At 54.2% G+C, this 13,533-nt stretch overlaps 9 protein-coding genes across 9 annotated transcripts; 6 read left to right on the forward strand and 3 right to left on the reverse strand.

Annotated features, from left to right (window-relative positions):
* Nucleotides 1-41: 41 nt before the first annotated feature.
* On the forward strand, nucleotides 42-2,120 carry N7482_005291 (uncharacterized protein; the record flags this gene model as incomplete). Its single annotated transcript, XM_056687416.1, has 7 exons — nucleotides 42-189; nucleotides 349-567; nucleotides 627-698; nucleotides 762-1,078; nucleotides 1,184-1,289; nucleotides 1,351-1,576; nucleotides 1,655-2,120. The coding sequence occupies 7 exons, from the start codon at nucleotides 42-44 to the stop codon at nucleotides 2,118-2,120; spliced, it is 1,554 nt and encodes a 517-aa protein (XP_056542971.1).
* A 517-nt stretch (nucleotides 2,121-2,637) lies between these two features.
* On the forward strand, nucleotides 2,638-3,485 carry N7482_005292 (trafficking protein particle complex subunit; the record flags this gene model as incomplete). Its single annotated transcript, XM_056687417.1, has 4 exons — nucleotides 2,638-2,864; nucleotides 3,001-3,118; nucleotides 3,194-3,283; nucleotides 3,354-3,485. 4 exons carry the CDS (start codon nucleotides 2,638-2,640, stop codon nucleotides 3,483-3,485), a joined length of 567 nt encoding a protein of 188 aa, XP_056542972.1.
* Nucleotides 3,486-4,000: 515 nt separating this feature from the next.
* On the reverse strand, nucleotides 4,001-5,472 carry N7482_005293 (malate dehydrogenase; the record flags this gene model as incomplete). Its single annotated transcript, XM_056687418.1, has 8 exons — nucleotides 4,001-4,141; nucleotides 4,206-4,350; nucleotides 4,405-4,489; nucleotides 4,567-4,944; nucleotides 5,013-5,100; nucleotides 5,196-5,306; nucleotides 5,371-5,402; nucleotides 5,460-5,472. The coding sequence occupies 8 exons, from the start codon at nucleotides 5,470-5,472 to the stop codon at nucleotides 4,001-4,003; spliced, it is 993 nt and encodes a 330-aa protein (XP_056542973.1).
* A 274-nt stretch (nucleotides 5,473-5,746) lies between these two features.
* On the forward strand, nucleotides 5,747-6,675 carry N7482_005294 (uncharacterized protein; the record flags this gene model as incomplete). The annotated part of the gene is made up of 2 exons (XM_056687419.1): nucleotides 5,747-5,783; nucleotides 5,903-6,675. The coding sequence occupies 2 exons, from the start codon at nucleotides 5,747-5,749 to the stop codon at nucleotides 6,673-6,675; spliced, it is 810 nt and encodes a 269-aa protein (XP_056542974.1).
* A 54-nt stretch (nucleotides 6,676-6,729) lies between these two features.
* Nucleotides 6,730-7,596, reverse strand: N7482_005295 (uncharacterized protein; the record flags this gene model as incomplete). The annotated part of the gene is made up of 4 exons (XM_056687420.1): nucleotides 6,730-6,907; nucleotides 7,065-7,189; nucleotides 7,382-7,476; nucleotides 7,545-7,596. The coding sequence occupies 4 exons, from the start codon at nucleotides 7,594-7,596 to the stop codon at nucleotides 6,730-6,732; spliced, it is 450 nt and encodes a 149-aa protein (XP_056542975.1).
* A 440-nt stretch (nucleotides 7,597-8,036) lies between these two features.
* N7482_005296 (DUF2015 domain-containing protein) lies at nucleotides 8,037-8,537 on the forward strand (the record flags this gene model as incomplete). Its single annotated transcript, XM_056687421.1, has 2 exons — nucleotides 8,037-8,091; nucleotides 8,218-8,537. 2 exons carry the CDS (start codon nucleotides 8,037-8,039, stop codon nucleotides 8,535-8,537), a joined length of 375 nt encoding a protein of 124 aa, XP_056542976.1.
* Nucleotides 8,538-8,983: 446 nt separating this feature from the next.
* On the reverse strand, nucleotides 8,984-10,344 carry N7482_005297 (U2 snRNP complex subunit HSH49; the record flags this gene model as incomplete). Its single annotated transcript, XM_056687422.1, has 4 exons — nucleotides 8,984-9,048; nucleotides 9,117-9,792; nucleotides 9,890-10,265; nucleotides 10,325-10,344. The coding sequence occupies 4 exons, from the start codon at nucleotides 10,342-10,344 to the stop codon at nucleotides 8,984-8,986; spliced, it is 1,137 nt and encodes a 378-aa protein (XP_056542977.1).
* A 366-nt stretch (nucleotides 10,345-10,710) lies between these two features.
* Nucleotides 10,711-11,201, forward strand: N7482_005298 (mitochondrial import receptor subunit TOM7; the record flags this gene model as incomplete). Its single annotated transcript, XM_056687423.1, has 5 exons — nucleotides 10,711-10,737; nucleotides 10,809-10,855; nucleotides 10,957-10,985; nucleotides 11,058-11,094; nucleotides 11,180-11,201. The coding sequence occupies 5 exons, from the start codon at nucleotides 10,711-10,713 to the stop codon at nucleotides 11,199-11,201; spliced, it is 162 nt and encodes a 53-aa protein (XP_056542978.1).
* A 445-nt stretch (nucleotides 11,202-11,646) lies between these two features.
* Nucleotides 11,647-12,808, forward strand: N7482_005299 (putative mitochondrial folate carrier protein Flx1; the record flags this gene model as incomplete). Its single annotated transcript, XM_056687424.1, has 3 exons — nucleotides 11,647-11,839; nucleotides 11,930-12,172; nucleotides 12,231-12,808. 3 exons carry the CDS (start codon nucleotides 11,647-11,649, stop codon nucleotides 12,806-12,808), a joined length of 1,014 nt encoding a protein of 337 aa, XP_056542979.1.
* Between the last annotated feature and the right edge of the window lie 725 nt (nucleotides 12,809-13,533).

Consider the following 13,533-nt stretch of genomic DNA (forward strand, 5'->3'; position numbering starts at 1 on the left):
GAGCCCTGGTGCCCGTTCTGGGCCCTCGAAATCAGCCCGCGATGGCGTCCTCCAACCAGCTGTCGGAGATTCCACACCTCGTGGCCCTCATCAAGACTCTAACAAACCCACAATTGAAAGATCTTTTGCGCAATGAAGGGCTTGCAGTGTCTGGGGTCAAAGCATCTTTGCAGCTCCGCATCATCGACTGTTTGTGTCCTTCACCTGTTCTTCTCTACCTTCATCCCTAATCTAGCCTGTCATCCTGCCCCTCGCATTGCCTCTTTTGCTGGCCCCTCCCTACAAATTCTTGGTCTATGTTTGGCGACACATCCTTCTTGATAGACACTAACGATCTGGCCGTGATAGATCTTGAGCGCCTTGCCAATTCCGAAGGCAACGGAGCCCGGTATGATGCCCTGAGGCGACGCATTTACCAGACCGCGATCCCCGGCGCGTCTGCTTTCCAGTCGTCATCTCCCAGTTATCCACTCCAACCCCCGCCTGCTGGTCCGCCGACACCGTCGCACCCTCGGCCGGCACCGGCGGCTATGGGAGGCATCACGTCGCCCCATTCAAATTCACTTGGTTCGATTGCATCCACTCACTCAACACTGCCAGCATTGACTGATTGCTTGGTTCTTCAGCCCGTCTTACTTTCAAAGAAAGTCCCTTCTTCACGGTTGTGGCGCCTCTCACGTCGGTGATGGAATGTAAAGGTGAGCGCTGAGGCACTGAATCCCTCTATCGTGCAGTCGGTCCGTTGGTCTAATATTCGCCAGTCCGTGAACAAACGAGGGATAGTGTGGAGTTGAAGGTCAACCTGACTCCGTCCACTGCCTCGGATCTGGCAATTGACCCCAATCTTCGGGTGATGGTTTATTGTGCTGCCGACTTCGGGCTCAAGCAATACACCAAGTCCGATATTGCATTTCCCCATCAAGTGGAGCTCAAGGCCAATCTCGATGAAGTCAAGGCCAACCTTCGTGGACTGAAAAACAGACCCGGTACTACGCAACCCGCCGATGTCACAAATTACATACGCAAGAAGCCGAATTATCCCAACAACATTGTGATGACTTACGCATTGACCTCAAAGGTGAATCCCTATTCTCATTCGTATTGCTGCAATTCGCAAAAATGCTTCTGAGCTTTTTCATGGAGTCACACCCGAAATGCCTTTGCTGACGGTATATTGATAAAGAAATTTTTCGTGCTGGTCAACCTTGTCAGACAACACCCAGTCGATGAACTTGTCACGCAGCTCAAGTCTCGCAAGATCATTTCGAAGGAGCAAGTGATCCGCGAAAGTACGAACCCGAGCTTCCTTTTATACTTTTGGGTGGCGACTCTGACGCATGCTTGCTGTAGTGAAAAACCGCGCGGATGATTCTGATATTGTTGCTACATCAAGTATCATGTCACTCAAGTGCCCGCTATCAACACTAAGAATTCAAGTGCCCTGTCGCTCCGTGGTCTGCACCCATAATCAGTGCTTTGACGCGTCATCATTCCTTGAATTGCAGAAGCAAGCCCCCACCTGGACCTGTCCTGTGTGTTCCAAGTCTACCAGTTTCGAGTCATTGCAAGTGGATCAGTAAGTCCAGATCCTTTCTAGCGCTTCCAACCCCCTTAATGGACTCCGAATCTGTATACTGACCCGTGGCGGGGGCAGGTACGTCGATGACATTCTCGGAGCAACTTCATCAGATGTGGAGCAGGTCGTGGTGGAACCAGATGGCGCATGGTCCGCGCCTAGTGATGCGGATCCAGTGAACCTAGGCGGAAGAACCCCCGCAAGTGACGATGACGACGACCTCATTGAGATTAGTGAGCCGGGAGTCCCTGCTGTCAAGCAAGAACCTATACCGTCGAGCATGATGCTAGAGCGAACTCCCGCCCAGTCGCAGTCCCGAGAGGCATCGACGCCATCCTCCGCGGCTCGCCTATCCAGCAAGAAGCGACCTGCGGCCCAGGTCATCGATCTTACTGGAAGCGACGACGATGATGATGAATCGCCCGTTCCTCCGCTGAAACGCCAGGCTCTGAGCTTCGCAGTTCGCGGGCTGTCGTCGCAGGACTCTCACCAGCTGATGGCCAGCAGCCCTCTTAATGACCGACCTTACCCACCGCCATACTAGGGTTCGAATTGTAGTCTCTCGGTCCTTGATCTCCCGATGCCATACACCTTTTTTTGTTCCTGTTCGGCTTCTGTCTGGTCTTTTGTTTCTTTCGACCGTTCCATTCCCTCTTATGTTTCACATGCATCTGGCTGCGGTGTTTCTGGCGTATCCCTGGTCTTGGGATTGCATTTGGGTTTGCTTAGGCAGGTGTAGTTGTGCTTGTCCGGTCCTAGGAGAGGAGCATTCTTATCTGGAATTGATCTAGGTGAATGCATTGTCCGTATGTTCACCCTTGTGTCTTGTACTGGTGGAGTATAATGTTTTTGGGTACTGCGTAAGTCTATGGTTGTCGGAGCTGTCGGTGGTATAGCTAGTAAAACAGTGAAAGGGGAGTGGGGAAACCGAGCTGCGCTGTCAGTTGATCGCCCGCCTCCCCCGAACCCGAAACGCCTTGGCAACCACCATCTTAACAACGTCCACCTTCCAACTTCCCTCTTCCCTCCCTCCCAGCCTCGAAGCCGCTCCCCCGTCCGCCATGTCATTCGATGCCTCTGCTTCGTTGTCGATTTCCGATCCAAATGCTCGCGCCATGAGCTCCTCATGCTTTGACTTCCTGCTTATCGAGCTGGTGCCTATGGCCGAACGTCTGGCCAAGGACCTGTCAACACAAGACAACGACCCAGAAGATGAAGAGGTCCGCGAGTCCACGTATTTTCGTCTCGAGTCCCTAGGCTACCGGGTGGGTCAGGGTCTCGCGGAAAGGTGTGTGGATGCGCCTACTCCCTCCCATTGCGCTCTCGCCTACCGGGGGCGCGCGGAAGACCACCCCCCTTCTTATCGTCAGCCCGCGTCAATGGCATGCTGGCTTCGTCTACTGACGCCTATTGGATTGGTCTAGGTTCTCGCGCGATCGTCCTCGATTTACCGACAACCTCGATGTGATCAAATTTCTCTGCAAAGATCTGTGGACCGTTCTGTTCCGGAAACAAATTGATAATTTGAAAACAAACCATCGAGTATGTGGCCCGGCAGGCAGGGGCGGGAGTCGTGCCCATGGCGAGCTGGCTGCGATGCTAACGAGGATTGAATAGGGAGTCTACGTTTTGACTGATAGCGCATTCCGGCCGTTCGCCAGGATGAGCATGGCTGTGCGCGGTGAAGCAATATCGATGGCACAAGCGGTAAGGACCATCACACAAACCCCTCCAGCGTGCCTCGGAGGCGGCGAAAGGCTGATCGACGTGACTACAGTACCTGTGGTTCCCTTGCGGGATCATCCGCGGCGCCCTCGCAAACCTGGGCATCAACACAACAGTGCAGGCAGAGACCTCGGATCTGCCTGGGGCCACGTTTCAAATCAAGACTGTGCAGGGCCGGCCTTGAATTGGGGGAGAGGGGAACCATGGTGTCCAGGCAGGCCTGGTCTACTACTTGGCAAACTTGCGGACGGGCCTTTCGTCCCTTCTTCACGGGCCCTTCGCCGGCAGGTCCGGCAATGATGCGTGTCCACCGCAGACCGCTCCTTCCTGTGGGCGGCCGATGCATCATGAGGAGGCGGCCTCTTCACTCATCTGCTACGCAGGAGTACGTGCGAGTATACAGGTCTGAAACATAATCTTATTTCTTTACGCGCGCGATCTCCCCTATCTTTGCGTGCGAACAGCCTGTTATTCGACTGAGGAACCCTCCTGTCATCTCTGTTTGTCGTTCATAATCTCATCGCCTCGCCCTTAAAGCCTATCTTTCAGCGATAACCATAATTAGCAAGGCTCTGCAATTTTCGAGGCCATGACGAGGTCGCGTGCCTGTCGGTGCATATCAAATATGGGATGAGATGGTGGAGTCCACCAATGCAGCATAGGGTGGATGGAGAGGCTGGGGGAAAGGGGGGAGGGTATTTACTTTGGCGGGGGGTTCTGGGCAAACTCGACACCCTTTTCGATGTTGCCCTTCAGGCCCTTGATGCAAGCCTCGAGGAGCTTCTGCTCCTGATCGGTCACGCCACCGAGGATGTTGGTGGCCTTCTCGGCGCCGTTGGGCTGTATATATCGTGTCAGCTTGTCCTTCCCGGCATGACGATGAAAAATTTCATGATAAGCTTACGCCAAGTTCCACGGGGGTGGAGAAGAAGTCAACACCAGTCGCCTTGGCGATCTCCTCGCCACCAGGGACACCGGGCAGGTAGACGAAAGTAGGCTCGACAATGCCCTTCTCACCCTTAGCGGCCCTGATCACAGCCTCGGCAAATCTGCTCTATGTCAGTAAAATACGCCTTGTCAGGAATGACAGGATTGGACTGGACCTGAAACCGGCAAATGCCATGGAAAGAGTCGCTGAACCGGCACCGTCCTTGGCCTTGACAACCTCATCACCACCGAACTGGACGCCTGTGAAAAGTCAATGGCTGGAAACCACAGAACAATCGAACTATGGACGAGACGGTAGGGAGGGGGAGGGCACGTACGGTTGACAAGAGCATCATAGCGGTCAGCAGGGATCTCGAACTTAGGAGAGACCTTGCTGAACAGCGGGACGATCGTCTCGCCAGAGTGACCACCGATGACGGGGACGGTGGCCTTGGAGGGGTCCGACAGACCGGAGAACTCCTGGGTGAAAGTCTCGGCGCGAACCACATCCAGAGTCGTCACACCGAACAGGCGCTGGGGGTTGAAGACACCAGCAGCCTTGAGGATCTCGGCGGCAATGGGCACGGTGGAGTTGACGGGGTTGGAGATGACCAGAACGAACGCCTTGGGGCAGAATTCAGCAATGCCCTTGACCAGGTCACGAACAATGCCGGCATTGATCTTGAAGAGGTCGTCACGGGTCATACCAGGCTTGCCTATACTTGAGGTTAGCAAGGCACAACTCACTGGGTTTATGAACAGTTGTTTGGGGCGGGGTACGAACGGGGAATGCCAGCCGGGATGACCACGATGTCGGCGCCAGTTAAGGCGTGCTTCAGGCCGTCATCTTTGGGGAGGTAGCCCGAGATTTTCTACTTGCATGTCAGCGGGGGTGATTCTGGCTAGCCGCGAGCGCATGCCCACAGAGACTATCTAGGAGGATGGGGGAGCAGGTGGGGTCACGAACGGCAACGGAGGAGATGTGGGACAGGTCGGCGGCCACGCCAGGAGTGTTGACGACATCGTACAGGGCAAGCTCGTCCACCAGGGGAGAGGCCTTGAGCAGCAGTGAGAGCGGCTTGAAGGGAGCAAAGGTCTGTTAGCAAGCTTCTGGGGGCACTGGATCTCTTTGGAGGGCTCACCTGGCCAATGCCGCCAGAGGCACCAAGAACAACTAAACAAGGTCAGTCGGCAGCTAGAGAGCTAGAGAGCTAGACCATGCACGACTCACCAGCTTTGACCATGATGTGAGATGTGTGTAAGTGAGGGGGATGGATGGAAGAAGATGGGTTGGCAAGAAGGAAGGAGAAGAACCGGTTATTTATTCATGAGCTCGGAGAGGAAGGAGGGGCGTGATTTGAGGGGCAACCCCGGAGAGTCACAAGCCAAGGGATCATTACCAACTTACGGCCTACTTCCACTTACCCACTGCCAGGGCCACTATCTGTCCATGGCTGGGATGGTAATTAGAGCAATTAGAGCAATTAAATCAATGAGATCAATGAGAGCAATTAGAGCATGGCTACCCAGCTCGCCCCTCGTCTCGTCACCAGTGGTACCTGGCGAGTACCGAGAACCGGCGGTTCCTCAAGTCACTACTATACTCCATTCGGCGGCCCGGTCTGCGAAGTCGGCAGGTCTGTGTACAGAGCTCTGGACGGACAAAACCTCCAGAGGACACGGGCTTCGGAAGAAACCTCTCTGCGCCGGAGGGGCGGACTGACGGAGCGGTCACCTCCGTCGATATCGAGGCTCTGGGGGTACGGGGGAGCTCGACTCCACACGGTCTATGCGCCCTATACTATCGCACCCGCTCCCTACTTATACTTATCGCTTACCCTCCTTACCCTCCTTACCCTCCCTTCCTCTTCCTCTTCCTCTTCCTCTTCCTCCTCCCCCTCCCCCTTCGTCCGAGCAGGGCAAGATTTCCCATGAACCCTATCCGCCAACTCTCCCCTAGTCGTGGCAACGGCTCACGTCTCGGCAATTGTCGTCGCACCCGTAACGCTCGGGAACCTTCGCAGGACTCTCCTACCATCGGGAAAAGGCGGGATGCCCGACCATTCCACGGCAAACGACATCATCGCGACCTCTCGAAGGTGGGGCCGCTCCGCTCGGCTTCCACGCCTACTTCATCCTTTCGGCTGCGTTTACAGACTAACCTCCCAGCCCGACGGGCTACCAGGCAGTCCCCCTCGGCCGACCAGTGCCTCTCCTACAACACCCGCAGGCGGATCCTTTTTTTTCCCGCATTCCCCGTGACATGGACACTTTCGTTTCGTGTGAAAATTGCATTCTCTTTTTCTTCCAAAGACCAGGGTCGGGCCATTCCCGCCCCACCTCAGAGCAAGTATTTGCTAGATTACATGGACGCCTCCGTCCTGCTCCAGCATAGGCGCGCGCACCGGTTTCCATTCAGATGCCCATCCGATATCCGATCCACCTGAAGTGCGCGTTCGCCCTATCGTTTTGACTCTTCATCACTCGCGTCGCGAACACTTTTACTCCGAGGCCTTCTCAGCGGCCTTGCGAGCCTGGACGCCGCGGACCTTGCGGGGCGGGGTGTCCTTCTTGGGCTTCTGGGAGCGGCGGAGGGCGCTCACACGGGCAACAGCCTCCTCGCGGACATCCGCGCGGTAGCCGTTCTGGGCGGTCTGACCGGCGACACCCTTGTAGATCCTGTTACACACACGCACGCTGGTCAGTATCAAGATTCTTCTCGGTCCGCGAGCCTTGGTTCTCATGCCATGCTCATGCGCGAGTGTATCGTAAATGATATATGGATCGATTCGCTGGCGTAGCATGGAATTGGCGGTGGTTGGGGGGAGCTCCTTACTTGCGGGTGGAAGTCTTGGGGCCGTAGGTCACGGTAACCAGGTTCTGAGCGGGCTGCTGGGGGTTGCCGGCCTTCTTGGTGATCACGACGACGTCACCGTTCTCAGTAGACTGGACACCAACGGCCTGGAAATATCAAATGGTCGAGTTAGGATATCGTCGGGAGTGCCACAGCTGTTTTCCGAGCACAGCGCAGGGGAGGAAATGAATACCTTGTTGTTGGTGTAGCCGGAGTACTATGAACCCCTCCGTAAGCTTTCGTGTGTCCATCATGGGATCCATGGGATTGGGCTCGAGAGGCCCATCGCGGTATCATACCTTGTAGGATTGCTTGTTGACCAGGTTCAGGGGGTCCCGGGAGAACTGGGAGCCACCAAAGGTGTTGCGGCGGACCAGATAAGCATTCTGGTTACCTATGATGCCACAATCTTGGTCAGCCACGGATGCGCGCTCAATTTCACCGGAGGGACGGGAGGCATACGGGTGATCTGCCAGATCAGGTCGTTGGAGACGTTTGGGCGCGAGACAGACATGGTGACGGGAGTGGATTGCGGAGGAATTGGGATCGAGAATCGCCTTTCTGGAGGTAGTCGAGGACGGCTTGTGTGATGGAATTCTCGACTCGGGCGCCTCGCTAAGCAGGCCGCTTTGGGAATAGGGCCCGTACTGATGCCTTGGTGCCTTAATGCCTTGGTGCCTTCCACCATCGTAACTAAATTGGAGCTAGTGAGTGACACTAGTTACTCGTGGACGCCTTGCTGCCTTGGGATTGTTGCGGCCTGGCCCCTCAGGCATGGATCTCTGCTTTCCCGCTTTCCCCATTCGGCGACTCCGGGCGTCACGGATGACGACTCCCTTCCCTTCGCCTTCGCCCTCGTGGATCGTCTGGCCTTTTGTTTACTTTGCTTCGAGAGGCGTTATCTCGATCAGCCTGCTCCCAAACTGCGCGTGAACCCGCTGGGCTTCGCCAACCATGACCTACTTTCTCTTCTACTCTCTCTTCATCTCTGTCATCATCTGCGGAACAGGTACGTCGCGAGTTCCTCCTACTTCCCCCCTCCCCGCCCCTACCTCCTTTCCCTTCCTTTTCCAGAGGATTTGAGGGCTCGGAATCTGGAGGCCTGTACGTGATCAAAGCTGACCAGGGACTTCAGCGCTCTATCTCACCCGGTCACGATGGATTCACCTGCTGCCGGTGCCTGACTACATCTACCATCGTCTTCCCTCCAGCTTCACGGGCGATTTGGAGGCTGGCCTGAGTTCCTCCCAGTTTGACATTACTGCCAACCTTGCAGATGGCGACACACGAGCCGGCTTGGATCTGAAAGCAAAGCGAGAGGTCCGAAACATCATGAAGAGCCGCAAGGTCGACTTCGATGAGGCCCGCCGAATCTATACCGAGCAACGATTCGCAAAGAATAATATTGGCCCCGATGGTCGGCCCCGAGACCCCAAATTTGTCTCATTCTCATGACCTCGCGCACGCTTAGCTTGTTTTCCGTTTCTTCCTTTTCTCCCTCTCTCTCTCTCTCTCTCTCTCTCTCTCTTCCTTTTTCTTTTTCGGTTGTTTCTATTCAAACCACAAAAAGTGGTTCTCATGCTTTCCTCTCCGTCTACCATGCTAGCCGTAAGAGATTTCATATAAGTCATTCCATTACTCTACAATTTCATAGCAAATTGACAAATATATTTTGATCACATCCCTTTTGATTGATCGAGAGTTGACCCACTTGAGGACTAACTAGAATACTTGCGCCAAGGGCGCGGCTAGCCCGTGTCTGTTCATATCGGAGGGATCTGCAGGCGCTTTTGACGAATACATTCCCACAAATTTTTCATTGTGATCCGGACACCAACGTACGGTCAGCCTGGGCCCCACCGTCTTTGTCGAGGCATATATGTGTGTGTATAAGGGATTCACTAGGCTGGAGGCAGCGGCTTGATGTCCCAAACATCAGATCGTAGCATGCGAAACCATGGCGGGACTATTCGATAGAACTGCAGTGACGAATTCCAGAGCATCGCCCATGATGCTCAGCGACCGGTTCCATACCCTGGCTGCTGAAAGCCGGGGGGCAACGATGAAGGTGCAGCGGGGGTCCCAGGTCCACCTGCGGGGGGACAAAGCCCGGAGGGCCAAATCCTGGCGGCGGAGCTGCAGCTTGTGGGGGATAGAGAGGTTGCTGGCCAGCGCCATTAAACCCTGGTGGGAGGAAGGTTTGAGGCCCGCCATAGCCAGCCTGAGACGGCGGGGGACGGGCTGGGAGACCTGGGGGTGGAGTGGTGAGTGATGAAGGGGGAGGGCCGGGTCGGCCCTGCGGAGGAGGAGGAGGTACGCCCTGATAGCTCATTGGGAGGGGTATTCCCCTGCCCATATTGAGATCGGGCGTCTGCGGAGGACCGGTGCTCACAGGTCGGGACAAGTCACCATTTGGTATGGCCGTAGGAGTCGCAGGAGGGCCAGTACCCGCTCCCGGAAATTGAGCTGGTGGAACCTGCTGTGTTGGTGGCCGAACATTATGCTTCCGAGCCTGCGCTGCCAACGTCCTCTCGGCCTCGTCACCGTGCCTCTCTCCTTTGCCATCCTTTTTGTAGGCATATTGGACAGAAACTTGTTTGTTCATGAGATATTGACCGTTCATATTGGCGATGGCCGCATCGGAAGACTCAAAGTCGGCAAAAGAGACAAACCCATAGCCCTTGGATAGGTTGTTATCGTCCCGAGCAACCTAAGATCGGTTAGTTCCGCGTTGGCTGCCAATTCCTACAGATCAAGAACAAGACGTGGGGAAGGGGGAGAGGTTTCCCCGGGTAAATGGCACTGACCTTGGGGAAATTGACCAAACTCCCGAACCGACTGAATGTATCATAAAGGACTTGTTCCGAGACCATGGGATCGAGGTTTCCGACAAACAGCTCGGCACCAATTTCCACCGACTTCTGCTTGTCGGCTGAGGCCTTGTTCACACGGATGGGTTTCCCATAGAGGCGGATCCCGTTCATGATTCTCGATGCATATTCGGCATCCTCCTCGCTAATAAACTCTACAAACCCATATCCTTGGTGCGACTGCGTGACTCGGTCTTTGGGGAGGTGGACGTTCACGATGCGCCCGGCCTGCAGCATCAGCTCCCATACCAAGCTATCGGAGGCCCGCTCATCTAGGTTTCCGACATAGACTGTGGCCTCTTTGTCTTGCTCCCTGTTCCTTGGTGAGCGCCGGGGGTGATTGACTCATAGACGTGGGGAAAGGGATCTTACCAGTGCCTTGCGCCAGACATGACGGCGACGCCAGTCGCGGCGAGGCAAATTCAAATTCAAACGAACAAGAAAAAGAGAGAAAATCCTCCTCAGTGTAGCGAGAGGGTGGTGACGAAATGGCTTAATGTTCTCAAAGCGCAGCGAGGAGGGCAGAGAAGGATGGACGTTGGTGAAGGTGGTAGGCGGAGGGAACTGGAGCTGGCCGCTGATCATGGGATTTCCCGACCCCCGAAAACTTTTGAGCCCTCGCGTTCCCGCGATCATCCAAACCACCTCTTCCATCCGGTCCTCCTCCTCATCCAGAATCTATTTGCAACCCTTCAGCCCCGAATTTTTGACAAGCAAAGCTACTTCACTTCCGCACTTCCCAACCCTTTCTACTCAACATGGTCCAATTCTCCGAGGAGACCAAGGTACGGCGCCTTCTTGATTTCCAACCGCGAGTCTTTCATCACCGCTAACTAGAGTCATTTCTATCCTTCAGGAGCGCGTTTCGAAGGTGATCGATATCTCCCGGGTTGCGATCCACTAGTGAGCCCCCTACCTTGCCAGCACCAACTCTCCTGCGATCCTCTGCGACCCTCTTCACGCCTTTCCACCCACGTTCGAGCTGACCTGTTCGGATCCACCAGCGGTTACTTGCCTCTCATTGTCTACCTTGGTATGTCTCAAACAAAGCTCGCGCCAATATTTTCAAGACCGGATGACCAGGTGACTGATCTGCAAGAAATAGGCTACTCCTACAGCGAGCCTAAGCCCTCTTTGTTCAGGTATGTGGAAAGCTCCCGCAGGCCGTGTCTTCGTCTTGAAGACATCTTCAGCTTATTCTGCGGCTTTTTCTCACCCGGGCAATAGGCTGTTCTCGCCTCTGGCATAAGCATCGCGCTGCAGGGCATCCGTTCGGAACACAAATGATGATATCCCGTGCCACGTATTGATGGCCCGGCATGAGCTATCTCGTCCAGGCTTTTGGAATCTTGTTCACCTGATTTTAATGCCTCTTCCAGCGACGTTGGACCAATTCTTGGTGGCTAGGTCTTAGGACAGGCTGTACAACTCATCCAAGTCTGCGACATGTATTTTTAAATGGAATATTGATTTTAATCGGTCGCGCCTTACCTGCTCGGTTCCATCGATGGGGACGTGAACAATAGAAAGAAAGCCTCCCCGCCCCAATGAGTATTTGGGCACGTATCTGGTATCCTACGCGATACTCCGTACACCGTATGTCTCCGATGGCCTATGACCACCTGAGAATGGCCAATGGCGGAGGGAGGTTCTGCCGCGGCTCCCCGTCGCCGACCCGTCACCTACAGCCCGCCATGGCGGAGAAACATCAGTCTGGCACTACCACACGCCCTATCTCACCGACCGTCTTCGATTCCAGGTCAGGGTTCATGACTAGCCAGGATGGTTTGTCTTCATCCTCTGTGGAGACCGTAGCCGGATTCACTGCAGGGCTTGTCTCGACGCTCTGCTTTCACCCGCTTGACTTGCTTAAGACTCGGCTTCAAGGTAACGCGCTTTAGCCCTCGCCCTGATCCCGACCCATACCCTTGCCTCCATGATCGTTGGACGTGATCTGACTCAATTCGCTTTTCCTAGTTGACCGGTCAACCTCCTCTCGTCTTGGCAGCTCCTTGCGGATCATCCGTGGAATCACCACACATGAGGGTGGCTTCACTGCTTTCTACCGTGGGCTTGCTCCAAACTTGATTGGAAACTCTACCAGCTGGGGCCTGTATTTTCTATGTTACAGCAGCCTCAAGGGTGCCATTTGCACATACCGAGCACAGGAAGAATGGATGCTTACATCTTCTGATTATTTTCTCGCATCGGGTGGAGCAGGTCCGTACTCCCATCAGGAGGCCCGACCATCACCTCCCATCTAATCAGATATCTCTAGGCGCTCTCACATCTATTCTAACAAATCCAATATGGGTGCTGAAGACCCGGATGCTGGCAAGTGGCGCCCAAGCCCCGGGGGCGTATCCCTCATTCATATCTGGTGCGAGGGAGATTTATGGTACCGAGGGCATGCGGGGGTTTTACCGCGGCCTCGTCCCCTCGCTATTTGGTGTGAGCCATGGTGCTTTTCAATTTATGGCCTATGAACGATTGAAGCGTTTCAGGTTGCGGACGCTACGCAGCGAACCCTTGACGGGAGACCCCAACACGGAGACAATGGCGAGACGGCTCGGGAACTTAGATTTCCTTGTCCTCTCCGGTTTATCGAAGATCTTCGCCGGGTGTGTGACTTATCCGTACCAAGTCATCCGATCACGGCTACAGACCTATGAAGCCCACATATTGTACCGCGGTACTCTGGATACCGTTTCTCAGATCTGGGCACAGGAGGGTGCTGCAGGTTTCTACAAGGGTCTCGGGCCAAATCTGCTTCGAGTTCTGCCAAGTACTTGGGTGACCTTTCTTGTTTACGAGAACACTAAGGTCTACCTGTCGAAGCTAGCAGAGGAAGTATGAAGCAAATTCTGTCGCCTTATATGCCAAGATAGGCAACCCCTTCTTTCTTCAAAGTACCTTTACAGTAACACGATATGACTTGGGTAGAACGAAGTGAAACAAGAGAAACAGAAACAAGAAGATAGATATTAGAGCAATAACATCTTTTTAATGTAACAAAAAACCTAAGAAGTAACAACAGATTGAGGTCTACTGGTGTAACGGAATGTTACGATTGTGCGCTACTATATGTATCGGTCCTGAGCATGTCAGCCTTGAGGGCTAACATAGTGGTCTTTTTGGCCTGGTTGTACAATCATATGATTCAGGCATGACCGGTAATAGAAGCCTAAGGTTATTCTGAAGTAGAAGCCTGGAAAGGGGCGCTAAACATTAGCAGCAGATTAGCAGATGGTAAGCTAAGGAAACGAGTTATACAACTACTAACCTACTAGTGTTTGGCTTGTAGTCAGTAGTTGGGCGGATGCCATCCAGGTAAATACCTATGATAAACGCCGCTTTAGCATCGCGCGACCCGGGTGCAAAGGGTGAGTGCGCAATTACTAGGCTGAAAACCTGGCTAAGAATTGGTGAGAATCACCCTTTGTCACTCTCTCCTAGCTGAACTATGATTGAACAGTAAATCTGAAACCTTCATCTGTATAGCTAATGGCCACCACGGAACGAGTACGAATCTATCCGACGTTACTATAGACTATCCTAAGACAAACTAAGCCTATTTCGAT

This window comes from Penicillium canariense, assembly GCF_028826845.1.
Source record: "Penicillium canariense strain IBT 26290 chromosome Unknown utg000003l_segment0_segment0, whole genome shotgun sequence".
In the NCBI taxonomy this organism is placed as follows: Eukaryota; Fungi; Ascomycota; class Eurotiomycetes; order Eurotiales; family Aspergillaceae; genus Penicillium; species Penicillium canariense.